Consider the following 27,941-nt stretch of genomic DNA (forward strand, 5'->3'; position numbering starts at 1 on the left):
TGTGTGTGTGTGTGCCATTGGTAGCAGTGTGTTAAAGTTTATTAAAATGAAGTAGTTGGTGGGCTGTTGGAACAACTGGTCAACAAACTAGTTGGGCTCAGTGAAGATCTATACGTTTCTTGGCTTACCCTTTTATAAACATAGTTGTTCTAGACAGTATACATGGAAACAAGCCAACGAAGTGTAAAATGTAATAATTATTTATATTATCTAGTTTGTTACTAGTCATCTAATCATCTATGTTTTATTTATTCAAGTCGAAATTTAACATGTTAGAAAATTCAAAACTTTGTTGATTCTCCTCAAAAGAAGTGAATCCACACAAATTCTGTGTTGAACCCTGAACCTGGCAGATGTATGTGCCACATAGCAGTGTTTCCCACAGAATGACGGACAACTTGGGCAGCAGCGAATTTACTTGGTCCGTGCTTATAAAATATCCACTGTGTCCACATCTTGTAACGTAATGCATAACAACTCTCTCTGCGTTTCTTTGCCAAATATACTTGGGTGGCCACTAATATACCTGGGCAGCTCAATCAAGTAAAGTCTTATGTGTGGTAAACACTGCATAGGATGTGGTTACATTAATTATAGAGGTTTTAAAAGGGAAAAAAACAAGACGCATCCCAAATATTAGGCGTTATTATAAATCTGAAAAAAAGACAGATAATTCTTGCACAATAGTTGCTTTTGGATGCTTCTGCATGTTTGATCTGTGATGGCTTTGATGACTTTGTCTGTTTTTTTCAGGGTGAGAGCAAAGACCTGCTGTTCATTCTCACATCCAAGTACAATGCCTGCATCCTAGAATACAAACAGAATGGGGAGAGCATTGACATCATCACCCGTGCCCATGGCAATGTCCAGGTGGGTGAGACAGCAGTACGATTATGATTCTCAAAATTCACTGTATAGTAATATTTATTTATGGTTTGTTAAAATGAAGAGCAGTTTGTATTTTGACCTTCTCTCATTAACCTTGGTTAAATGCACCATTTCACTCTTAATATTTATACTGAGCCCTCATTAATGAAACTTCAGTTAGACTTTGTAAATTCAGCCAAATGTCGTGCACAAATATTAATAACATTTGCTGTAATTTAAAATGGCAAGAATATATGAACACATAATATTTATCTAACATTTCAATTTCATTATTTTCTTTAGGGTTTATATCAGCAATGCTGTGAATTTTTAGGTCTCATTTTAAAGTATAAATGCTGACAAAGTTTCACTAGCTATACTGTTATCAACAGCGGTCTGAGTACACAAAATGTGATATTTGTCTGTATGTACTGTGGGCCTTAAACCTTTCCAAACCAAATGCTCTTTTGCAGGATCGTATTGGACGTCCATCAGAGACGGGTATTATCGGAATTGTTGATCCAGAATGCCGTATGATTGGCCTACGGCTGTATGACGGGCTATTCAAGGTAATCCCATTGGACCGGGACAACCGTGAGCTCAAGGCCTTCAACATCAGACTGGAGGAGCTGCAGGTCATCGATGTTCACTTCCTGTATGGCTGCCAGGCTCCAACTGTCTGCTTCATCTATCAGGTACTGTAGGAGTTGTGTTTAAGGGAATAGGAAAGACTATGTAGGTAAAAGGACACGATGTTTTTATCCTTCAGATCTAACAAATGTGTCAAGTGCATTTTGTTCCCCATAAAGCATTTGCCAAGCTGATTTTTAAAATATTTTAATGGGAAAAATTCTGCACCTTTTATGTGGCTTTCCAGTCAGTGTTGATTGTAAGTGTAGTCAATTGAAATGATAATTTCTTCAGTTCATGCTATATAGACCGAGAAAGATGCCAGCAGTGCCTACATGTACTGGGATACATGCAAGCTTTGATGCCCATGCCAGCCCAGCAGGCTTCTGTATAAAAGAAAAGCTGTATAAAAGATATCCTAGCTAGCGCTGCAGTATTGCCCCCGCCTTTGGGAGTGACATTACCACTATAGCCTATAGTTTTTCTTTTCTGGCCAAAACACAGCCTAAGGTGACAAGAATACTCACTCAATGGTCATCTGGTATCTGTCCTGCTGGTTGTGGATGTTTTTTCCAATTTATCTTCATGGGCTTGAGTAAGGTCTCAGGTACACCGCTGTCCAAGTTTGGTTTAAAACTTGCATTCACAATAACGCACATTCAGGCTCTCTTTATGTGGTTGGCATCAGTGACAGCATCTAACAAACACTATGCAGAAAGATTCAGTTTCTCTTGGCATCGGAGGGCAATTAGTAAATGCGCCATTAGTGTTCGCTCTCAGTAATTGAGGTTGTGCTGGTCCCCGCCAACCATATCCTTTTGTACTGCTAATGTAGCCACGGCCTCTCCTTGCAGAATTTCTTCAGCTGCATACTTTGGCTCGAATAAACACAACTGAATACGATAATATCCTCTATCTCTTGCCCCCATATTTTGAGATGCCGTTGTACGCTTTTGTAACCGTAGCTAGTTTGCATTACAGACTCCAACTATGTCACTGTCATGTCAAACTCCACTTTCTTGGTCTAAATAACACGCACTAAGGATTTATTCCCTCAATCGACCGCATTTACATTAACACTGATTAAACATCTGCACAAAAGGTGCCAAAATTATTGGATTTAAATCCAGCAATGTTTACATTCAGTCTTCTTCTTCCCTGCCTTTGCTGGGCATTTTTGTATATTTTGGCTACCACCTCCTGTTGATCAGTGGCATAGTGTGACACATTGGTAGGACTGTATTGTGTCTGTGCATGTGTGTCCTCATGAGCGTGCACAGGATAAACAAAACAGGGGACTCACTAATAGAATATAGAATAATAGAAACAGCTCCACAGCACTACTAGTGTAGATTCACAGAGGGAACCTTTTAGTTTGTTTATTCTTCTGACTTAATGTCGTATTGTCATCATTCAAGACATGTTTTTGAAAATGTAACATGGTGTCCTGTTGTGTATCATAGGACCCGCAGGGACGCCATGTGAAAACCTATGAGGTTTCTCTGAGGGAGAAGGAGTTTAACAAGGGTCCTTGGAAACAGGAGAATGTTGAGGCTGAGGCATCTATGGTCATCCCAGGTAATCAGAGCTAATACTGTATACATTACTGAAAGTCAATAATCAATTAGTAAATCAGCATAAAATAAAGCACTGCAAATGATATTTTTATAATCTGATTTTTACCTGGAATTTAGTACGATACTTGTGTTATATTCAAACATTATCAATTAAAAAAACTTGCATGAAGACCTGACAATAATAAGTCCTACCTGTTTGTCAAATTAGTCAAAAATGAACACTGAGAAATGGATTCTGTTATTAAAAACATTTTAAAGCGCAGCAGTCATCCACAATAGAAAACCTCTTGAAGGTATATGTGATCTTTGATTCTCCTCTCCGAACCCTCTGTATTTTTTAACTATTCGACATATATAATCGTGGGTCAATAGTAAAAAGATGCCTGAGGGAGACAATTTAATGATTTAATTGATGAACTGAAAAAGAATGGTAATTGATAATGAGCATAGTATTAGTTACAGTCCTACTTAAATGTATACCTGTTTGGAACATACAAATTGTATCTTATGTCTGAAATTGTACAAATTTAGCACCGACTCTCTTGACTATGTGCTTTCATGTGTTATAGTGCCTGAGCCATTTGGTGGAGCTATAATCATAGGACAAGAGTCCATCACCTACCACAATGGAGACAAATACTTGGCCATTGCACCACCTACCATCAAGGTAAAGGCATAAATAAATAGTATTGATTGCATTTTTGTTATGTCTCATTAAAAAGCAGAATTATTTCTAAATCCTTAAACTTTAGAAATTTTCTTTCATCTTGTGTCCAAAGGAAGGATTATTTAACATTTTCAATTTCATTTCAATATATTCCAGTGTTAATTTACTCTAAGAATGTTATTGTTACAATATAATAAAATTATGTCAGCAATGATTATTTTCCTTTTGTAATTTGGAGGTATACCAAATGGCAGATGCATCATAATAGCCATTAAGTTCGGACTGTTTAATGTAAAGCAAAGTTCAGTTAATATTTAGAGGGTAGGAGAGAATCCAACAACACTGTGTGTTGTTAAATGGAGGTTTTGTGGGAAATTAAGTCCCAGATGAATAGCTCTTTGATAGGACTGGACAATTAAACAATAATTATCACAATATATATTTTTTCAATAACAATATAAGAAATATTCAATACATATTGAATAACTTATTCACGAATTAGAACTTGATTTTTTTTATTAAGATGTTTATTTTGTTGAGGAAAAAGGACTGAAAAAACTTTTTACTTAACTTTACTTTAAGTTTTATTGAGAAAGATTTTATCATAATTGTTTTGAATTTTCTACCTCATATTTGTGAAGTGATCCACTGTTTGGCCTCAAGTGTTGACCATAAAGAAGAGTTTAAACCACAATTAACAAAATCAGGTTTCTTCAACTTTCCCTCAGAAGAAAAAAATCAGCCTTTAAACTCGATTAAGCTTTTTATTGTTATAACATTGTTAGCCATATTGTCCAGCCCTACTCTTTGATATGATATGAAAGTAACACAAAATGGTATTAATAAAACTGTCAAGCATTAGAGTTAAGTTTTTGAATCTTGTGATCGATGTTGAAGTTGCATTTAAAGGCAGGTTGGTAACGCCTGTGATGACAACTTTAGCTCCCTGTACACCATTGCTTTTAGTGTGATCTTATCGAGATTAAGTTGCAGTCTGTGCTGCTCTGCTCATATTTAACACAGCTCAAGGCCCAAAGGAGCTCCTCAACAGCATCTTGCTTCTATAATTAGAGAATGTTCTCTCACTGTCTCGCTGCTGTTTTGGTACCGTGGCCTCACACATTATGGAAAGAACATTTCTTTCAAGTATAGCCATATAGTAGCTCCTAATTCAGAGTCGTGTTGTCCTTTGTTTTTCAAAATTCATTCAACATAGTAATTTCTGATGAACTTGGGGCTGGAAGCAATGTCAATTCTTTAAATTTAAAGCTATTGCGGTTTTTGAATGATGCCTCAAATATCTGTTGTTGTATTTTATGACGTCCTCACCCAAAAAAATAAAAATCCTCAGTTTGAATAAAGGGGTTCTACAGTTCAAGTGAGGTAGTCGTTTTTTGTTAAATCAATTTTCTTGAATGAATATAGCTTGTCAGTTCTGTCAACACAAATACATGTTGGCAGCAGGCTAATCCCGGAAGAGTCCGGTGCAGAAGTTCGGAGTGACCAGCACTCACTCGTTTCCTCGCGCAAAGGGAGGTAACAATGTCACAAACTATTGGAGCTGAAATAGATTTTTTGTGTGGTTATATAAATGTAATTTATGGTACGAATAGTATAATATTAATCTTCAACTGTACAGGAATACTGGGTTTAAACAGAATGACATGCAAAAAAAAATGCTGCCCAGCATTCGAATGTTGATTTTAGAATTTGAATGACGATGTTATGAATGAAGCTTTTATATTATTTGGTAAAGCCCTATTTGAAATGCAATATCAAACTTTCTTTGTATTTAACCTGTTTGATATTTTAAAAAACTACTTTTCCATTGTAATTTTATTGTTTTTATTTGTTGGTCCAAAACGCAAATATTTATCACAGATGGGGCAAGTTTTTAATTAACAAAAAATGTCTTGAATGTAGAGGGCTGGAACAGGACATTCTAGTTTTGGATAGTTTTAAGTAACAGGATCTCATAGAGTATTGTTTTTTTATTGCAATACAGGTAATCTCCACTAGTGAAAACTAGATGCTCTGTTGTCTTTCTATAATAAAAAAAAAAAAGGAATGTATCATTACCACTTCAGAAATTAATATTGATGCAAGTTAGTAGGAAAGTAAGCATCCATACAAGTTCCATTATTTGTGGCTGTGTGTTGTTTAGCTGCACCACAAAGTTGTTCTTACCGTGACACTATCATATCAAATAAAAATGCAACACATCGCTTCAAATGGTTCCAAGCTCTCTGTTGTCTCACTGATGTCTCATTGATGTCTCATCATGGGCTGCCGTTCATATCTGTGTCCTGCTGATTGGTTTTATCTTTAAAAGCCTCAAACATCTCAAGCTGTCATATTCTGTTAGAACTCTGGTTCCGCAGTAGTATTGCCCAACACCGCTCAGCAGATGTTTGAGGGAAGAGGTAGTTGAGTGTCTGTTGTTGCTGTAATGAAATCTCATTCTAAATGAAGCTGAAGTTTTTACTCTGGACTTTTTTTTTTTCACACCGAATGCAACATTAGTGTTCAGCTAATACACACGCTCCTTTCAGTAGTGTCAAGAAAACACAGAAGCATAACCTTTGATGAATAACAACACCTTTGGCAGCTAATTAATAAATTGTCACTCTTGAGCATAGAAGTGAAAAAATAATGTGAGACACCAGAGGTTCTGCCATCACGGAGAGCTGCTGAATGTGTCAGCTCATAAAACGTTTTTTGTAGACTAGTCTATGTCGGGCCATCAGACTGGTTTCACTGGTAGAATCTAACAAGCTAATTACCTTCCTACGTTCAGTCAAGATGGATGCAAGAGGATCCATGGTTTGACAGAAGATTTAAGCAATATGAGGACTGTGAAAACACGTTTTCTAAAGGTTTGATCAAGTGAGAAATTAACTCAGCCTGTACAGTAGACAACGACAATAGCAATACCCTCTGATGAAGGAAAGATCAGTCACACTATGTCATTTTAATGGCAGTTCCAATCGTGACTACTTTTCTAGCCAGCTTACCCTGTAATTATAGTGGAGACAGGAGACTCTTTCCTGCAACTCCAGTTCAAAGCTCCTAAGATGTTTTTTTTGCATGTTGCGTGAATCAGCCCAAGTCTAACTAGGACTGAAAGCTGAGAGTGACTCCGACAATATCCAAAGGGAGTTTTGTTCAAGTGCAAAGTAAAAGAAGACATGTGATGTGTTACTCCTGTTCTAGTTTGTATCAGTAGAGGTTTCTAACTTCCCATAGCTTCATTCTGTTTAAGTGGCTCTGCAGTTTTATTTGGGGAATAAATTTTTCATAATATTGTATAGTATGTCAAGATGCATTGATCCGACCACAAAAGTCTAAAATCTTAATTACAAGCAGACCTCATAAATCCCAGGCAAATTGATCAGCCAAAGCAGATATCAGCCAATATTAGCTGGTCTTAGATGTATTGTTATCGGCGTATATGTCAGTTGATCATTGATAAGTCACAATATATTGCAGGACAGCAATACTAAAGATGTTTCAGGTCATTTAGAAGCAGTGTTAGTGCTTAGTTTGTTCTCCAGATTGGACTGATATTTTGTTTTTCTGGTAATTTAAGGATCCATATCAAAATAATTGTTTGTAATGTTCTTATGGAAAACAATAGACATATGCTAATGTATCATCTGAGTTTTTAAAACTCAAATATCAAAATAGGTAACGGCCAGGTCCGGCACTAATTGTTTGTATTCAGTTCTTTAATAATAATACCCCAGTGAGTCACATTATATTTGTAATGCACTTTTAAAAAAAAATATATATATTTCTCAAACATTGACAGCATGGAATCCTTTTTCTCTTGGATGAACCTTTGTATTATTCCTGTTCTAGTTTGCACAGGTTCCTGGCAGGCAGGCTTGTTTAATATGTACTTTTTTTGAAGACAGTTCTCTGTGGTTGTACTTGAAATGTGCAAATATAAATTGTACAACTATCTATCCATCCATCCATCCATCTATCCATCCAGACTTTTTTGTACTGGTGAAATTCAAGGTGCTCTTTCAGGCTTTACCTCTGCTGTCAGTGTTATTTTAATGATTTGTTTGTGTTCCACTCTCATTTGTAGCAAAGCACCATCGTCTGCCACAATCGGGTGGACCCCAATGGCTCGCGCTACCTGCTGGGGGACATGGAAGGACGTCTGTTTATGCTGCTGTTGGAGAAGGAGGAGCTAATGGACGGCACGGTGGCGCTCAAAGACCTGCATGTGGAGCTGCTCGGAGAGGTACTTCATTTACCTTATTTGCTATGTTTCGTTTTCTCTGTCTGTTTTCACTGTGTTTATCCACCGCCTTTCTTCTGGCATGTCTCCCGTCTCTTTCTCTCTACCTTGCTCGACCATTTCCTTTCAGTACCCCCTTTGTTACAATTGACTATTTAATGGTTTACGGCCATGACTGGAGCTAATGGATCAGTCGACACTTGTCAGAAGATGAGAAAAAATGATCGTACGGCTTTGTTGCTTGCTTGCCAGGGTGTCACTTATTGTGTTTTAAGTTGATTTAGACAATGACTGTGTCAATACTGTGCTCAAAGCTAAATCTCATTTTAAAGACACAGCTTTTGGCTTATGGCACCTTTCTCTAATATCTTGCCAAAGAGTTTGGAAAGGTAAAATCAATTCATCTGTTCAATCGACAGGCAGCCACAGCTCTACATTAAGAATCTCAGACAGAAAAACCTCTTTGTGTTAGAATAATAAGTCAGTGTAAGACCATGTTCACAGCAACGAGGGGAGATTTATTTGTCAGATTTCTGTCTGTTTTTAGATCACTTTAAAAAAAGTGAACTGCCTAGAAGTAAAATTGTTAAGCAATAGGAAACTTACATTTGTTCATCTTCCTTCTCTTCCATTTAGCAAACAACCAGCTTGTGTATTAATGCAATGTGCCGTCGTTGTTATGACTATATTTGTGTTTCCATATAGGTGAAAAAAGTTGTTCTCAATGGCATTTCTGTCAGATGATGGCACAATTTGGGCTCTAAATACTCATTATTTTCTCAAGTATTCTGCCAATTATTTTTTTCAACTAATGGTTTATTTAGTGTGTAAAAGGTCAGAAATAATAATGAGTTGACATCTGAAATTACCAGAGCCTAAAGTGATGCCTCATAATTGCTCATTTTATTTGGCTAACAATAAAAACTAAAGAATTCAGTGAACAATTTTATGACATGTCATTGATTAATTTTTTTGTCGATTGATTCATTGAGTACAATGCATAAGTATAAACTTGTGGCTCATAAATGCTACTTGTTGTTTTGGGATCACTGTTTTATGCTTGTGTGTGTTCAGCCATGTTAACTACAGAGAGTTCTAGCCAAACACTGTGTAAATGTTGATTTAATGTGAAGGTCAAGCAAAAATGCTAAATATTTGGACTTTAAAGTGGTGGACCGTCTGACAGATCGACATCGTCATCCCACGCAGCTAGTATTGCCAAAAATTGCATATAATTAAGTAATCGTTAGTTAAAACCCTAGTGTGGATGTGCCCTCCAAGACTGACGTGTTTTGTCTCTCTCTCCAATGACAGACATCCATTGCTGAGTGTTTGACCTACTTGGATAACGGTGTGGTCTTTGTGGGCTCCAGACTTGGTGACTCCCAGCTGGTGAAGGTAAGCAACAAGAAACATTTTTTATTTTGTCTTTAGTTTGTTTGTGTGTGCATGTTTCCTTTTTTCTTTTTTTTTTAACATCCTGTCTAATAACTTTGTAAGTGTTCCATAAACCTGCTATGTCATGAAATAAGTGTTAACTCTTCACAATGTAGACTGATACTTTCCCATTGATTTGTGAAGAGGGTTCTGTTTGTTTCTCTGCAGCTCAATGTGGACAGCAACGACCAGGGCTCATATGTGGGGGTGATGGAGACGTTCACCAATCTGGGGCCCATTGTGGACATGTGTGTGGTAGACCTGGAGAGGCAAGGCCAGGGCCAGGTAATGACCAAAAGCTGATTCCTTTTTATATTTTTGCAACTCGCAAAAACGGGAAGACACGACACATTTTACATTACAGTTATGTATTGTAAGCAGATCATTCCGAATGAAAGTTTTCCATGGGCATCCGCCAGAGGATGTAGACATGACATGTTGATTACCGAAACCCTCTTAATAGTCACTGGATACACTTTATACCTTATGGCGAGTTGCCATCTGCGTTTTCCTCTTTATCATCTTTTTTTGTCACAGCCTTCGGGGAGTCTGGGCTTATGCGGCTGATGCAGCCTGGGCTCTTGAGTCGTGTTAACTGTGTTTTTGTCAGCAGAATTAAGCATGCAACATACTACGGTACAAACCTGCCACTGGCCAGACTAGCTAGGTACAATGTGTTAAGGAGATTCTTGCTGAAATTAAATACACGGCTTCCTGCGTCCTTTAACAGGCAGTCTGGATGTTCTTCTTTTGTCTTGTCTATTTTTTTTGTTGTTGCCTGTGGTCCCTATGCCTGGAATTAACATGCGCCTGGTATCCTAGTTGTGTCTAGATATGATTTAACTGGACTGAAGTTACATTGATGTTAAAATGCATCTCTGGTACACAAACTTAAATTGGCTTTCTTGTTACACTGCAAAATGCAGATTGCTGAACATATAATTTTCTCTAATAACATTTACACCATTTAAAAGTGACAGCAAAGACCTCATCTCGTCGTTCCCTGTCTGGATGTATCCTAACAATCAATCATCTAAAGTTCCAAAAGTTTGTTTAACGGTCAAACCATTTGTGTTCAGAATATAATGTAAATTACGTAATATTACCCATATCGCATGTTTGTCAAGTTTTAAAGGCAACAATTTCATGTTTCTACTTCCTGTATTTTCAAAATATATATTTCTTTATGTTAAATGAAATCAGACGCTAAATGAATCTGTCTTAGACATATTACTGCACAAAATATAATAGTTTGGCAAAAACATTTTTTTTAGTTGGACATTTGTCTTCCTTCATCAGTGAGGCAGAGGGAGATGAAACAGTGAAGTAATGAGAGAAATCCAGTACAGAAGGGTTTTTTGGCAAGGTTTGACACCAGGCCTCAGGATACTTGATATGGTTCCAAAGGCAGCGGTCCACTAGAGCAGTGAGCCACTCTCTGGGTACAGACCAGCACACAATCAGCCACTGACTGTATTCATTCACACACTGGAGCTCATTTTAGTCAGTTGAGGCCCAGAAGTAAATCCAATCACAATTGTTTAATTTGCCATTTGCTGTAAATCCACAGAGCATTTGACCTGGTTAATTGGTGCGTACACATTCCAAGACAGTTAAGACAGTAGAGGATTGATGCACAAGCTGCGGGACAAAATATAACCGGACTTCTCTCAGAAAAAGCTGAAAAATTATTGTATTGACAGATGTACAAACAACATTGGAGTTTATAAATGCTAGATGTAAATGCTAATAATAAATACACAACTGACATAAGTGCAGATTATCAGGATTCATTCAGTACCATGAAAGTGTGACTGAGTGTGTGAGGGCATTTAAGAACATGCTCTGGGGAGTTAGGTGGGTTTCCAGGTTCACAATAGTTATTTCTATTAGGATGAAGCCGTTTGGTGACAGGTGGTAGGGCCTGAGATTAAATAGGCTCTGGTGTTAATCCTGTTAGTGTACCATGACTGAATAACATTATGATACTCTCCCATCAGACTGTACATGCACCAGAATTATTTACCTCCAGGATGTTGCCATGTTTGAACCTGCAATCTCAGAGAAGCTCAGCTATAAAGTGATTTACAAATCCTTCCCTACTTCACTGTTGGTGGTACTGCTTTGCTATTGACTTTTGTCACTAATTCTACCATAACTTGTACTTTGAATGACATTTACAATTACAAGAACTGGGAACAGTGAGAACTGTGAGCATTAGGTGCCAGTACAATGATTTATCCTCAGAGCTGAAACTATTATGCCCTAGAAAATCAAAGTCAACCAAGTCCAATTGCCCTTGACTTTAACCTTCGTTGGATAACCATGACCTGGGTGACAGAGAATCTTCACAGACAGAAAATCAAAGGCAACTATTTAGATAATCGATTAATCATTGTCCTTTTTTAAGATAAAATTCCAAACATTCCCCTTTTTCTGGTGTCTGAAATGTATTTCTATGTCATATAGGATAGTTAACTGGATATCTGTGGATTTTAGACTGTCAGACTTAATAAGACTTTCTAAGAAGTCACCTCAGTCTTTTTTTTTAATAGATCAGTAATGGAGAAACAAATCGCCACATTAATTGATAATGAAAATAGTTAGCTGCAGTTTGGCTAACCTGGGAGTGTATTTTAATCGTCAGGTACTGTATGACTGTTCAAATCTAAGCAATCAATACTCGCTAATTAGTAATTAGTGAGTACAGTGTACCATGTTATTATTTTTAATGATGTTTAAAACTACAAAATAAGACCCAGGTTGTATAAGACTACAGTCACCTGTTAAGCAAACATGATAGTCAGGAAATAGAAATGAAAGGGTATCACAAGATTACAAAGATATTTAAGTGAAAATAGTAAAAATAACAGGATTAACTTCATAACGATCCTATAACAAAAGAAATAAAAATCACACCTCATATCTCAGTCCCTGTCTTTGTCATTTTTGCTGCTTTCAGCTGGTAACATGCTCAGGTGCATTCAAGGAAGGCTCTCTCCGGATTATTCGCAATGGCATTGGGATTCATGAGCATGCCAGCATTGACCTCCCAGGAATCAAAGGTTTGTGTGTTCTTTGTCTGTATCTATCTCATACTGACTTGACAGCAGAGCCACTTCAACCAACACATCTGTTTACTCAGTCTTGCCAAGACGCCAGCTGTTGCTCATCCAAGCTCAGGATGTGAGTGTCAGCAGATGGCACAGATGTCATAGGTCTTGGCTCTGTACTTTCAAAAAAACAGGAACATTTCCAAGCTTAGGTTTGGAACCATTTGTTTTCATTTAGTAAGCCAACAAGCACTGCGATGTCTGCAACAGTAAACTGTCAAGATGAAGAATCCCATCAAGTTTAATAGTGGCTGACACCTCTTAATCCCAGAAAATTAAGTTCCTCTCCCAAGACTGTTCTCTGATGCTTAAATGAGACACACAGGCCAGGTGAGGTCTGCTTGCACTTGTTAGGCTTCAGCTGTTTATTGACTATCTCTGCCCTAAAAATCTTAGCTGCTGGCTCTTGCCCCTGGCCTCTTGATGGGAGACAATGATTCACTTAGCCAATCAATGGCTCTCTGAGAGGGATCTGCAGCCTGTATATCTCCCAAAATTTGACAGATGTGATTGTTAAAGATCGGCTTGGATACTGGCTAGATACTGTATTTCTCCTGCTCTGCAGAATGGTGCAGACCGTAACCTTTCCTTCTAACACCCTCTTTTGAATTCCCTTCAAGGTTTGTGGCCGCTCCGCTCTGAGGCAGGCAGAGAGACAGATGACATGCTGGTGCTGTCTTTTGTGGGTCAAACACGGTGAGTGCTTGCCGTGCAGCATGCCAGATAAGTGTCGAATCAATTGTAAATGCCCTTATCTTTATCTTAAGAGTGTGTTTTCTCCCAGAGTTTTGATGCTGAGTGGTGAGGAAGTTGAGGAGACTGAACTTCCAGGCTTTGTGGACAACCAGCAGACATTTTACTGTGGCAACGTGGCACACCAACAACTCATTCAAGTTCGTATAAACACACTTGCACACACTGTTATATGTATAAAGAACATGTGCTGTAAGTGTGAATTAGCTGACTTGCAGTTTTTGTACATCCCAGTTCAAAGAAGGCATAGCATCTAACTACAAATTCAAAATTAATTATACAAAATTAATTATTCAACTATGGCCTTTCTCCATTTAATAAGATACACTTTGCTGGAGCTGAATCACACATGATTGAAAGGAGCATTTGTGAAAATGAAGAGTGCATAAGGATTTCATGTATTTTACGCTTGGTTGAGATGAATATTGCACTTCTTTTAAATTCAGGTTTTAGCCTGCCATTTGAAAACGAGGATGAAACCTGCTGGGAATTGCCAACTGTTCTTTAGGTTGTTATGACAACACTGCTTGTGTTTTAAAGGCTGAAAGATATTGCTTCCTCTCATAGTTGGTATATGTACACCGAATGCATTGAAAAATTATGATTTTAATAATTTATTTGCACAGAAAAAACAAAGCAAGACAATAAACATGAAACAACATTCACTAAATACATTTTTACATTTTTGCTAATTTAACCCTAACCCTGTTGTTAAATAACTCTTGCTTTCTGGCCTGAGACAAAGTCACTTCAGATAAGAAAAGCAGATAGTTTTGCTTAAACTTAAACTCAGGGCACTAGAAATAATGGAGTGAAAGCAAAACAGAGTTTCAGCAACATTGTCCCATTGTTATGGTTTTTTATCATTTTAAATATAAAAAAAACACATGCAAATTGTAAATGCAGCAATATTTTTGATACTGAATCTATGTAACATGAAAGTGTTGCTTAAAGTGCTAAACCCAATAAGAATGAATGCCTGACTCTGCAGCTCTTTGCAGCTTTGAGCCTTGTTTTACCTCATTATTTTGGTCCTCCGTCCCGCAACATAGACTGTGTGCTTGAGCTTTGCTGTTCTAATTAACTGCAATAAAAACAAAACTGTAGGCAGCAGTTTCCAGCGAAGAAACTCAGACAAGCCGACTGTGCACTACCTGCCCAGCACGACATTGCAGTAATCTAAAAAAGCGCCTGGTAAACACAGCTGAACATCTTGAAAAGACCCACATATTATTCTCAAGGGGAGTTATGGACTTAACAGTTGGCCATAAACACAACTCTTAAGCAATGCTTATGTTGCCAATGCGCCGAGATTAGCTTACCACAATTTAGCCATTTAGTCACAAATTACTTAAAGCAGCTTGTTGGTTGGTTGGTTCACTGCTTTGAACCAGGAACGTCCACAACTCTTGGAGGGATTGCCATAAAATTTTATACAGACATCCCTGGTCCACAGAGGTTGAATCCTAACAACTTAAATCCCCTGGCTTTTCCTCTAGAGTCACCATGAGGGTTGTAGTTTTTTTTTATTATTGAAATGTCTTGACAACTGTTACATGCATTGCCGTGGAATGTGGTTCAGACATTCATAATCGCCACAGAGTAAACTGTTATTACTTTGGTGATACTTGCACTCGTTTTCTAGCACCAGCATCAGGTCAAAATTTCAAAATGTCCAATTGTTTGTCTCGCCAAATACCTGCAAAAAATATATAATAATAAAAATAATATGAAGACTTTCCCATTAACCTCAGCTGTACTTTGTGTTTGGTGCTAATTAGCAAATGTGAACCTTCTAACATGATAAACTAACTATGTAGTAACATTAAAAACACACTGATGTTTGCATTCAGCTCAAAGCACCGCTGAGTGCAGCCTCTGGACACCACCTTTCTCAACAGTGCGTTCCGATATAAAACTCAACTCATGAAGAAAATACGTCTTTACTTTACATTCAGAACAAGAAGTCAAATTTAAACCTTTTTTGTCTCTTCAAATGTGCTGTGATTTGCACTACCCTGCAAAAGAAACTGACTGCATAAACTCGACAATATAATTTTCAGTTACTTCCAAGGACTCAATTAAGGATCCTATATTGAATATATGCACTGTTGACTGTTGTTTGTACCTTCTGCACCTGCTGCAGTCATTTAATGAGGCGTCGTTAGCTATTTCTGTTCTTTGTCTTCCCTCTTCAATGCTGTATGGCTCTCCCCATCACATTAATAAATTTTCAATATTAAATTTGTATTTCTCCATATCCTGAGGGCTTTCACCAGGTATGTACAAGCCCCTTGGGTACATGGAATGCAAATTCACTGTTATAACAGTATTAATTGGTATTTAAAACATAAATACCTTGTTTTGATGTTTTATGGAAGGGATTTCTGGGATCAAATTAATGCTGGGCATTTATCCTTAATTTTTTCAATCAAGGACTCAACGATCTGGTACATGCACTAAATGTGAAATAACTGGAGTGGATTAAATCGAAAGTAATTCATCTTCATTCCACCATCAAAAACCTAGTCTCATCACATTTTTATTTACAAAAATACACATTTTTGCTTTGTAATTAATCATAATTTCTTTTCAGTCATTCAAAAAAGTGCAACAACAACCCTGGCACAGCACCGCATATAAACAAATATTTGCCTTAAAATGGCTTTATATTTGAGCTCCCAGTATCCGCATCATCCTTTCTATCACTTCTCCTGTGCAAAATAGTATTTTAAAAAGGACAAACTCTGCCTCCAGATCACATCAGGCTCTGTGCGCCTGGTGCTCCAAGAGAGCAAAGCCTTAGTGAGTGAATGGAAGGAGCCACAGGGCAGGAACATCAGTGTGGCTGCCTGCAACCACACTCAGGTGGTGCTTGCCGTGGGACGTGCCCTCTACTACCTGCAGATCCTGGCTGGAGAGCTGAAACAGATCAGGTAGGACATAGAGACAGACATACACACAGGTATAGATCTATTGTTATCTTACAAATTGTTTTAGGCAATATTTGACCAGCACAAATTACTTGGGGATTTACCTGCAGTTTACCTCAAATATACTTTTACTTTCTTGGTGAGAGTTGGGTAAGAAGATTAAGACCACTCACGTTCGTTCGTGTGGTAAAAATGAAGCTGCCACCAGCAGGCGGTTTGCTTAGATTAGCATTAAGACTGGAAACAGGAAGAAACTGCTAGCCTATATCTGTCTAGATTTAACAAACAAGATGTAATTTGTTAATTAGTGATCTTCAGGTGTGCTGTAGGCAGATTTTGTTACCTCTGGACAGAGCCATGCTATCTGTTTCCCCCTATTTTCCTGTCTTTATGCTAAGCTGTTAGGTGGTAGCTACATATTTACTATACAGACATGAGTGGAGTTAACCTTTGTTTCTAGCTCTCAGGAAGAAAGTCATTTCCCAAGCCTATTTCCTAAAATGCCAAACAATTGCTTTAACATCCCCCATGTTTGTCTGGGTTTGATGGCGAGACTACAAACTGGGGCAGCTTGCAAGGTCAGAGAAGCTTAAGAGTAAAAAAATGTCTGATCTCATCCCTTCAGTTTTCCCCTGGCTGTGATCTGTATAAAGATTTCCTTTAGCATGAAAGCTACATAGCTATTGCAGTAATTGCAGACTGGCTCATGTCTTCATGCCTAGTAAGGAAACAAAAACAATTTGTTAAATCATTAGTCTAACTATTGGCATTTCAGCTTAATTTAATAGTTTATGATAAAACAGCAGGGACCAATCAAAAAGAACAGTTGTAATAAAGTTTAATTAATCAAACATTAATTTAATGTCTTCCCAATAGCTCAACAACGTTGTCTCTGACTCACAGTTATGTGTTATTATTGCACTATTGAACTGTCATTTTTTATTTATTCTTTCCAAATCTGCGGTAAAGTCTGAGATGAGAGATTTGCATCTCAATTTTTACGTCAGAAGGGAATTGTGCAATAGAGTCTTACATTTTATTATTTTTATGTCATGATGCCGCTGTGGTCGATCACTGTGGTTGAATTTGTGTCAGTATTGCACTAAAACTGCAGTAGTTTAAAAAAAAGTTGAGGATACACAAAAATGTTTGAGTTTTTTTTTTAGAGAAAGACACACAGCTTATAAAAATTGCCACCAGGGCCACTTGAAGAACAGAGTGTTTGTTTGCAGCCCTAAAAGTATATGTAGATAATAAAACAACGAAGCGGACAGAGTGTCTCAGCAGAGCTGTGAAATAATGTTTGGCCTGTATCAATAAGATGCCAGTTTGCTGTGTGAGTCAAATAATTCTGTAAATATTGGATAATTATGGTTGGATTAAAGATGTTTACATGGCTGAAATACTCTTCTGTTATGCAATTAAAGTTTAAGCACGCCATACATTGATTATCTGAGTGGCTTTGTTCTATTACAATGCAGGAGTTCTGGCTTTTATTTAAATTAACAAGTAAGATTATCTTTTTCCTTTCTTTTCCTTTTTCATCTTCATTTTAATTATAAAATCTTTATCAAATACAAGATATGGTCAATATGGATGAAATCGCTTATTACAGTATATGTAATTTTATATTGCGATACGGATATGTCATGATTTTGTAGAAATTCAATCCACAACCTGTTTGTGAATACAATAAACAGACACGAATGTCTGCTTTTCTCCATTCAATTAAATACCTGACAAATCAAGATACATAATCATTGTAATATTGTAAATAAATTATTCCTAGTTCATCATTTGCAACATTGTCCACGATGGCCTTATACTACTAGATAGGGCTGCAGCTAATGATGATTTTAGTATTCAAAGCTTTTAGAGAGTATTCCATCATTTAAGAGGTTCTTTTGCTTGGCAAACTAAATTATAGAAATAATTTCTATCAAAATACTCTTTTATTCTTAATTTTTAGAGTAACTGTAACAACACAAAATGACAATTGAATAAAATTTGGCCTTCCAAAAATATTTAGTGGCCAATATAGCCAGCCTTCTTTTCTTTAACTGCCATGAGACTTTCATAAAGGCTCCATGCGCTTTTTTGCACCCCAGTTGACTATTCACAACAAAATGTTGATTGTGAAATGATTGTGTGGTCATGCCTCAAAAGTTTGTTGCATCTGTCTAAAAGGCATTTTACCATTTTTGACTTTTCGGTGTCAGTTAAACCTCTTTTTTTGGGGGGGGGGACCATTTTACTTGAAGTAATGAAGCTGCCAAATAATCATGCACACCTTGATATAAGGTGTGATTCACTTTCCCCACACCCTCCCTCATTACACAAATACATATCACCTGATAATTATTAGCTCCAAAGAGCATTGAAGTTTTTATGGTTTGGAGTTGGAAATTGTGCATAGAAATAATCAATCAATATCTTTTGTGACATTGTCAACAGAATTCATATTGGTCTATCCCAAACAGGCATATGTGTTTGATTCATATGTTAACACATTTGGAAAAATGCTTTTGCTGATTTTTGTGCTGCAGACAAATGACCAGAATGTTCAAAATACGATTGCTATGATCAAAATTTCACAGAATACCACTGACCTATTGATTGATGCAAACAAGTTATTCCTAAGACTTAATATTCCTGCAGCGCTAGAATACTGGTATTGGGGAATTGACTGATCAACTGCTAATCATTGTAGCATTTGTCAAGTAGAGCTGTGAATTTATATGTTAAGGAAATAAATTCACAACAGAGCTTAAACAAGGAAGAGAAAAAATCTGATTGGTTGTTAATAGATAATAACCAAAAAGTCCAGCTGTGGCCATCTTATTTTAGAGACAAAAATCGTATTGCCTGTCTACAGATTGGTTGAGCTCCCGCTGCAGTTTTATAGGAAATGAATGGTCGTCTTACAACTTAAGCCAGTGGAAACTTACATCTTAGCTCACCAAAGGCCTCTGCAACATTTTTCAATTTGTATTTCACATGAGAAAAGAAATCATTCAGAACTCTGTGTCACTAACACATTTATGCCAGGACCTACTATGCCTTTGAAGTATACAGTCCACATTCACACAATTTGCAAGGTAGAGTGCTACTTTTTTCTCACGTCCTCTGTACCTTCCTTAGTACCACTGAGATGGAGCATGAGGTGGCCTGCCTGGACATCACACCTCTGGGGGAGGGTGGCGGTGAGTCTCCCCTCTGCGCTGTGGGACTCTGGACCGACATCTCAGCCCGTGTGCTCAAACTACCTTGCTTCACAACCCTGCACAAGGAAATGCTGGGCGGAGGTGAGAGAAAAGAAAGAAAGGCTGTTACTGGCTTGTGGAAGAGATAGTGTCAAGATAATGTAATGTCAACTTTATTTCTATAACCCAGTAGCACATGCAGTGTCTCTATGGACTTCTCCATTCCACAAAAGTGATTCCTAACCGAACCTAGGCTCTGTCAGAAAGCAAGAATAAACTCCTCCAAAATCTTCACACATAAAGTGGGAAAATGGAAGAAGAAAACAATCTAGGAAGGATAAATGTTTTTGTCATTCAAAGCTTACATAAGCCACAGGCCAGGAGAGAGGTTTGTTACCTTATTTGAGTGTGCAGTTAACTCCTTGTTCAGTCTTGACAAACTATATGTTGTTTGAAAGCAATGCTGTCTGCATTGTCACAACTCCATCTATGTAAATAATTTTAATATCAGTGTCACTGTGACAAGGTGCTTATCTGATAATAGTAGTGCAAAAATAACAGTAAAATTTCAAAATGGTACAAAAAAGGCCATTAAAAAAATTTTTTTTGGTATGTTTTTGCCTCTGCATTTTTTTCAATATCCCCTACACAAATTTTGTTAATTAATTCCTAAGAACTATCTCTTAAACCAGGGGTTTTCAATGTGTGAGGCGATCAAAAGGAGATCACATAGAATAGCCTACATGTGTGAGAGGTCAGAGATACAGTAGTTTTTGGGAACTGCCCCCCCATCAGAGTCAGAAACTAATAAATGCCTTAGGACAGATCTTTTTTAAAACTATATGGTCGGTTCAAACCCCGGTTGCCCCGGCCTTTCTGTGTGGAGCTTGCATGTTCTCCCCGTGTCTGCGTGGGTTCTCTCCGGGTGCTCCTGCTTCCTCCCACCATTCAAAGACATGCAGGCTTGGTTACCCTAAATTGTCCTTAGGTGTGAGTGGTTGTTTGTCTGTGTGGCCCTGTATAGTATAATAGTCCTGCACATAACCCCTGTAAAATAGTGAATTATTGTTGAAACAAGGTTGTTGTTTAACATGCAACATGTTAATTAATGAGCTTTAGAGGTGTTGATAGGTGGATTTTGCAGCCTGCTTGAGGACATGTTAGGATTTTTTACCTTTTGAATCCAATAATAAAGTCGAAGGAGTGTGTCGAAGGAGTGTGTCTATAATAGCATATTAGTAGCTAAAATGGATAGCATCTCCAGTTTTATTAACAGATGTAAATGACATCTCCCATTAATTACTGTGTTTTTTTTTTTGTATGTTCTTAATGAGTACTTGGACATTAAGTATGCTTGCCAACCCAAATGCATTTAGTAAACCATTTAGATACTTGAAAAGTTTTTAAACTTAGAATGTTAAAATATGCAAGGAAGAGTTTTTGGTTTGGTTACTTATGAAAAAGTCAGCAGTCACTGGAGACGAGGTTTTATAACATGGTGACCCAGCTCAGGCAGGACTCTTACTTTCCAATTAGAAGGCTTCATCCATGAAGAATATTCCCACACTCTTCCCCACAGTGTCACACATTATTTTCCAAGTGCATTTGATTGACACCTGCTAAAACTCTGCAAACTTTGCCTTCTTGCACACTCCTCTAACTCCTTCAAATTAAAGGCTAATATGCTGTTTTAATTGTTTATATGTTGAGCTCCGTCATTGGAAGCAGATACTTTTGACACTGCAACATTGCCCAGTTGCACTTAAGCTGTGTTAGTTTTGTTGACATATTTAATTAAATGATCTTCTGTATGTATTTTTCAATAGACCAGAGTCCCATGTTCATGTTTTAACATTAAACAACTTAAAATAATTAATGTACATTCCATGGAACATGCAACCTTTCAAGTAGCCACATTTTGCAGACTTTTTTAATGCTGCTGCTTTATGGAGAGTCAGCCAGCAAGCACTTAATTAGAGCCAATGTTGTTTTGATTTAATTGGCCAGGAGTCAGAGAAACTGTGGTTTGGGAAACGGAAAAGACAGAAGACTTTATATTTATCCTGCAGCATTCAAATGTTTTTTTTCCAAAATTTACCAGGCAGTCTAGCTGATGACCCTTATTGATTTTTCTGACAGAGACATTTTTGCCGACATTTATCACTTTGGTGTTTATACATGAATCTGTGACTCCAGTACAGTAAAAAATAAATAATTGTACTGTGTGTGTCTCCTCAGAGATCATCCCTCGCTCAATCCTGATGACCACCTTTGAAGGCAGCTACTACCTGCTGTGTGCGCTGGGAGATGGAGCACTCTTCTACTTTGGTTTGGACCTGCAGACTGGTAGGTCCTTCACACCGCCATCACAGCAGTATTTAGTTGAGAGCTTCTTGAAGCAGGAGGGGAAGGGGGCAGGGCCACAGGCAGCTGTCTGAGAGCATTTTCAGAATATTATTTCATGGGGAGTTGCATAACTGCCAGCACTATATTTGAATGTAATGGTGGAGAAACTTTGCAGCCTGAAGAATCTAATGTTAATGTTTATTGCGCTTTTGTACGTGTTGTTTTTAATTTGCCAATTAACTTAGGTAGTGCTGGTGCGTTTGTTTATGTTTTTCTTTTTGGTGGATCTAAACATACAGTGTGCCACCACATAGAAGTGATTAAGTTTTAACTAACAGAGGATTCTGTAACAATTTAAACATCTGAGAAACAGGATTTGAAGATGCAGCTTCACAACAGACAAGTTACAGTTATAAAGCAACATTATCATTCATTTGGAGTTGTATTTCTGGCTGCCTGGCAAACCAAAGTCCAATAGTCACTTTCTTTTTTAGCTCAGTTGTTGGTCACTACCAGCTCCTGAGGGAAATATGTGGCTCTTCAGCTGTTAAATTCTCTACTTTGTTCACCAGCTAGTCTCTAACTGTGTTTGTCTGCAGTTTGGTGCTGAGCAGGTAGTGCACAGAGGGTTTTGAGGGTTTTTTCTCTGAAAGCAACTGCCTGCTACAGGTGAAAACCATTCTACGAGTGGTGTGAGAGTGAACCAATAACCTCCACTTCCTTCAGGTTGCTGTATATAAAATTCTCAGCAGATTGAATATATTCATTGGAGTACAGCGGTTTAGAATTGCTTGCCGAAATGTAGTGTTTTTAGTATTGTTGGTAAAAATGGAAGCTGCAGAGGCTGATGTATCCATACATTTAATACTGTAAAAAAAAAAAAGTATGGATCAAGCTCCAAAAACCCTTGATCCGATGCTTTCTGTAATATAGCTTTCTGTAATATAATATAGCCTTTTGTTAGATGCTCGCTGGCTGCTGAATGCTGACAAGTGTTTTAATCTTATTTGTGATGAGGGTTTAATAATGTATAGTCTACAAGCCCAAGACTCGGTGATGTCACTGAACTGACGCCATCTGGTCAAGATACCCTGGTGATGTCATTTCAAGCAATAAATAAGTAGGTTAAGAGCCACAGGCTGTATAGTACTCCCTGTGGAGAGCAAATTTACTTAGACATGTAAAAGCTTTAGCCCTTTAGTTACTGCTTTATTGATTGTGTGTTCCAGCAATCTCTGCATTTCTGAATTCTTATATTTCTATTACTTGTGTATTTTGAAGAATAAAAAGGAAATTAGACTCTAGTAGGATTATCTCATACTGGGTTCATTATCCATGGAATTCCCTCTCATTATTCAACAGGACAGCTAACACCATTAACATTTTAAATTAAGACTAAAGAAGCACCATTTTTGCCCTGAACTATGGTCTCACCTTTACATAATAAATGATAAAAATTCATTTTTTCTTGAGTAACTGTTTGGTCTTTAAAATGTCAGAAAATTGCCAGAAAATGCTCATGCCAATTCTCTAATTTGCAGGCGGATGTATTCGGAATTCATGTTTTGTCTGACCAACTGCCACAAACTCCAAAATAATTAAGTCACTATCAATAACAAAAGGAAAAGCAGCATATTCTCATTTTTGGGAAGCTGGATCCTAGAATGTTTTCCATTTGTGCTTAAAATAAAAGCAATACAATAAATTGATTTTCAAAATTGTATCACCTCTAGAGTCTAGGCAGTCAAAGAAACTCCTGCACAATGATCAGAAACCTGGATGTTATAATGATGTACACAGGGATCGGAATATAATCCGGTTATGCCATGTTTCCTGTAAACATCTTGTTCTGAATTGACTCAAAAACAGGGCTCACAACCAGGATATCGTGTGCATTTAAATGTAAAGGCGTTTAGCAAGTGGTTCTTTTGACCCAAACAATGATTGGTACCCACTCTTCAAACTGTTAAACTTGTTTGTGTTTCACTCTTGTTTCCTTCCCCCAGGTGCCCTGAGCGAGCGTAAGAAAGTCACACTTGGCACCCAGCCCACTGTGCTGAGGACCTTCAGATCCCTGTCCACTTCCAACGTCTTCGCCTGCTCCGACCGACCCACCGTCATTTATTCCTCCAACCACAAGCTGGTCTTCTCCAACGTCAACCTCAAGGAGGTCAATTACATGTGCCCACTGAACTCTGAGGGCTACCCCGACAGGTTGGCAGTAGAACATTTACCACTCGTGCATTTTATCAGTGTGCCGCTTCATTTGAAGCTGCTGTTGTTTTCTTCCTTTGTGCTTTGAAGAGTTCATAAACATGTAAACTTCACTTTCTTTTGTTTTGATCCTTGGATCTGACACCGTTTGCTCAGATGTGTTCTCTCACAGATCAATCAAACTTTGTTTTGTTTTGGAGGAAGTGGGTGTATTTCTTATTTTCCCCTCCCTAATGCTGCATCTTGTGTTCTTACAGTCTGGCTCTGGCAAACAACAGCACTCTGACCATCGGTACCATCGACGAGATACAGAAACTCCACATTCGCACTGTTCCCCTCTATGAGTCTCCCAGGTCAGTCCCCTTGCAAAAAATTGAATTAGAATTGACCTTCAAATGAACATTTCAGACCTGTCATCTGTACAAACATGCTGTATGTTCTTCATGTTTGCAGTGACTTTGCCTGTTTGCTCTGATTCAAGTGACTTTCTCCTGTTGATTTTGTTTATACATCAGCTGAATATGCTTTTGTTCCCTCTTTTTGTCCCCAAAAGTGACAAGTAAGACTGAGCTTTGTTAAATAAGTTATTAAAAGGTTGACTGCTGTGTTATCCAGTCAGAAAATAGAAAGCAGTCTCCCAGGGCACCTTGTTTTGTTCAGCTTACCCCTGTTTGCTCTTTTCATGTTTACCAACGTCTTCTCTTTGCTTTTTCTCACTTCCCTTGTCTCTCTCTCTCTCTCTCTCTGTTAACACCCTACCAGGCGGATCTGTTACCAGGAGGTTTCCCAGTGTTTTGGGGTTTTGTCCAGCAGGGTGGAGATTCAGGATGTGAGTGGCACCACATCTGCCGTACGCCCCAGCGCGAGCACTCAGGTAATGTAGCTCCATGTTGTGTTTGGATAATGGATACCCAGGGGCTTGTTTGTTTTGCACCTTATCTAACAGGCGTGCTGACTAAGAACATTATTTATAACATTAACTGGGAGCTTGTGACTACAACAAATGTCTTGTCCTGTTAGGCCCTCAGCAGATGTACTGGAACTAGATTTCCAAAACCAGGATTTAAATTTTGATGCTGTTATGTTCAGTTTGATCATTTACTTATATAGTCTGAGAATTGTAATCTTAGCATAACTGAAGTTACCAGATGTGTTTTTCTATTTTTACTTGATAATTGACCTCCACAAAATATGATAAAATCAGGGTGCGATTTCCCGGGGGGGATTCGTAGGATTTCACCCTTTTGGTTTATTTATCCATGCCTCTGCTGAATAATTTTTATCCCCCTCCCCCTCAGAGTGATTAATGCTTCTTCGCTAGTGATGCAACTGATCACAAAACTCACAGTTTGCGTTGATATGTAGTTTTGTTGGGGTTCATTTTCAAGGAGGGAGAAAAAAATCTTCCCCTGTTTTTTACACAAATCCACCCTGGATATAATTAATTATAATCAAAATTCTGCAATATAGTTTCTTGTTTCCTCAGTTTCAGAGCTAGTGTAGACATGTAGTTAGTAAGAGTGCAACTTGAGCTAAATTTAGCTGCTGCGAGAGCTCAAATCAAGTTCAAATTACATTTAACATAATCTTCTTTTGTTTGATTTGTTGTCAGTGAATAGTGACAATGTTTCGGCTGCCAAGAAAGAATACAAAAGGGATTTGTACTTGGAGAGCTAATCAGAACGTCCTTTCAGCCAGATTTACAGTGACAGCATGTGTTGTGTCCCCTCAGCTCGGCTCTATAGCTTCCCCAAGGTGTGTGCTTTATTTGTGTTTGTATTTATTGCTGCAGAGCACATCTTTTTGGAACCGAGGCAGAGCCTCTCCCACGTTATGACCAGAAAGATGTTTACCTGACTTTTAATTGCTGCACATCTGGTGCTACAGATGGGGCTGACTGTGCTGTTGAGCTCACACAGAAATAGAGATTTGAAATACTCTTTCTCTTTGTCTCCACCTCTCTTCCTCTTCTGTCTCATGATTCTACATCCTTCCAGGCTCTGTCCAGCAGCGTGAGCTCCAGCAAGCTCTTCCCCAGCAGCACTTCTCCCCACGAGACGTCCTTCGGTGAAGAGGTGGAGGTTCACAGTCTACTAGTTGTGGATCAGCACACCTTTGAAGGTGAGACAGCCGGATCTACATTTCTATTTGATCTCACAGATCTGGAGCTTTCTTATGGAGCTGGTAGTAAGATATTGTGTTCAGCTTGCAGAGTAACCAGGGCAGTATAGAAAACTCCTTTCCACAGCTTGGTACCAACACCCATTCATCAAACTGTTGTTTTCTCATATCTGAATGATTGAACACGTTGGGCGTCATGCAGGACATTTCCGTGACGAAGCTCACTGAATGTGGCAGGTTTTTGCACCTCTCTGTTTTGCAATGCAGATTTCACTGCGCCAAGCCTTCCTTTTAAGAAACCAAGAGTTACCAAACCCGCATAAATTAGGGTATGTTATGTTAATAATATGGTAATAAAGGACGGGTTCAGGACGTTGTGTCCACAGCTGACTCCAATTTATCAATGTGCGATCAGAAAACTGCTCATTTAGTTTGTCATCAATCAGACCTGGAGACATTCTCATGCAGTAATGTAGATCCTTTGTTTTTCAGTAAATATTGAGTTCATTACTGCATATAACTTCATTGGTACCTTGTTTCTAAGAGGAAAGTAGGTTTCTATACAAACAGTAATATAAGCAGTTATTCAGTTACTTAAACCATCTGAAATCTGCAGTTCGTTCTAATAATAATGTTTGTCTAAAATGAGAGCTACTGTTTCAGTCACACACCACTGTATAGTCAACATCAGCTTTGTCAATTATGTTTAAATGTATGCATAATTTTCTGCAAGTATTGATGTTATGAAACGCGATTTCACATCCTTGGTTAAGCCCAGGTGGGATAAAAAGTGAGCAAAACCAATGATAGAAATGAAAGGTTTCCTTGACAGGAGGGTGGAGGGAGGTAAGTAAGTGATGACTCTGTGCAGACCTAATTAGGCAAAATACAGTAACTGAAAACACCTGTGTCAATGTAACATGGATGTGGTACATGGATAGTAACTGATAGTTTATTACATAATCTTCATGATCTTGAAATCCTTAATTTCGAAAAAAGGTTTTTACACTCGCTTGAGGTGGTTTTTGCCTTCGTCGAAAAACAGTTAATGCACTAAATGGAAGATGGAAACACTCTTGCCAAATAGGTTCTGACCTAGCGAACTTGTAACTCACTGATCAGCTGTTTCTGCTGTTGGCGTCTTGCTGGATATTCCCATAACGTGCGGAGACATGGCTGGTAGCAACTTTCCCGCTTGAAACACATTCCTGAGGACCTCTCAACATTTTTTTAAGATCAGTGGCCCTCAGGTCTATGCTAGGGTTGGGAATCACCAGAGTCCCCACGATACGATATTATCACGATACTTATGTTAAGAAAACTCTTTTTCTCGTGGGCTGAAAAAGCTATTTATTTATTATTATAGTACCAAAAAGTAAAATTCTCATTAGATTAAGATTGATACTTGACCTCCATGTATCGATACAATATTGCCACAGAAAATATTGCAATACCATGCTGTATCGATTTCCCCACCCCACCCCACCCCTAGTCCATGCGACAGGTTTTGTTTCTGGTTTGGAACACACAAGTCTTGTTTATTACAGCCATGTGTAACGTCAACTACTAACATAACTACTCTTGCCTGGTTTATTCGCTCCAAACAAGCTGATGGAAATGCACTTACTGTTTTATTTTTTATTTCTTTTTTGCAACATTACAAAAATCCGCTTAATATCTGCATGACAATTAGATGGAATCATGGCTATTGTCAAATTATTTCCCAATTAAGCTATTGTACATGAGTTCCTAATTCAACTTTCACATGCCATACTTGACAGAGTTGTGAATGCACAGTTTTCCTTTGTTACAGACATTTCAAGTGTGC

The 27,941-nt window shown here is 38.0% G+C and overlaps 1 protein-coding gene across 1 annotated transcript in view; it reads left to right on the forward strand.

The window, feature by feature from the left end:
- ddb1 (damage-specific DNA binding protein 1) overlaps window positions 1-27,941 on the forward strand; it is a 46,698-nt gene that overhangs the window by 2,629 nt on the left and 16,128 nt on the right. Inside the window, exons 3-19 of the mRNA XM_046032753.1 lie at window positions 754-870; window positions 1,341-1,562; window positions 2,961-3,075; window positions 3,644-3,741; window positions 7,838-7,996; window positions 9,308-9,391; window positions 9,599-9,715; window positions 12,393-12,495; window positions 13,164-13,239; window positions 13,328-13,436; window positions 16,054-16,232; window positions 19,371-19,534; window positions 21,671-21,778; window positions 23,785-23,992; window positions 24,250-24,345; window positions 24,755-24,866; window positions 25,990-26,113. Of these exons, the coding sequence (XP_045888709.1) occupies window positions 754-870; window positions 1,341-1,562; window positions 2,961-3,075; window positions 3,644-3,741; window positions 7,838-7,996; window positions 9,308-9,391; window positions 9,599-9,715; window positions 12,393-12,495; window positions 13,164-13,239; window positions 13,328-13,436; window positions 16,054-16,232; window positions 19,371-19,534; window positions 21,671-21,778; window positions 23,785-23,992; window positions 24,250-24,345; window positions 24,755-24,866; window positions 25,990-26,113 (2,191 nt within the window). The remainder of the gene's footprint in view (window positions 1-753; window positions 871-1,340; window positions 1,563-2,960; window positions 3,076-3,643; window positions 3,742-7,837; window positions 7,997-9,307; window positions 9,392-9,598; window positions 9,716-12,392; window positions 12,496-13,163; window positions 13,240-13,327; window positions 13,437-16,053; window positions 16,233-19,370; window positions 19,535-21,670; window positions 21,779-23,784; window positions 23,993-24,249; window positions 24,346-24,754; window positions 24,867-25,989; window positions 26,114-27,941) is intronic.

The sequence above is a fragment of the Micropterus dolomieu genome, linkage group LG20, assembly GCF_021292245.1.
Source record: "Micropterus dolomieu isolate WLL.071019.BEF.003 ecotype Adirondacks linkage group LG20, ASM2129224v1, whole genome shotgun sequence".
NCBI classification, from domain to species: Eukaryota; Metazoa; Chordata; class Actinopteri; order Centrarchiformes; family Centrarchidae; genus Micropterus; species Micropterus dolomieu.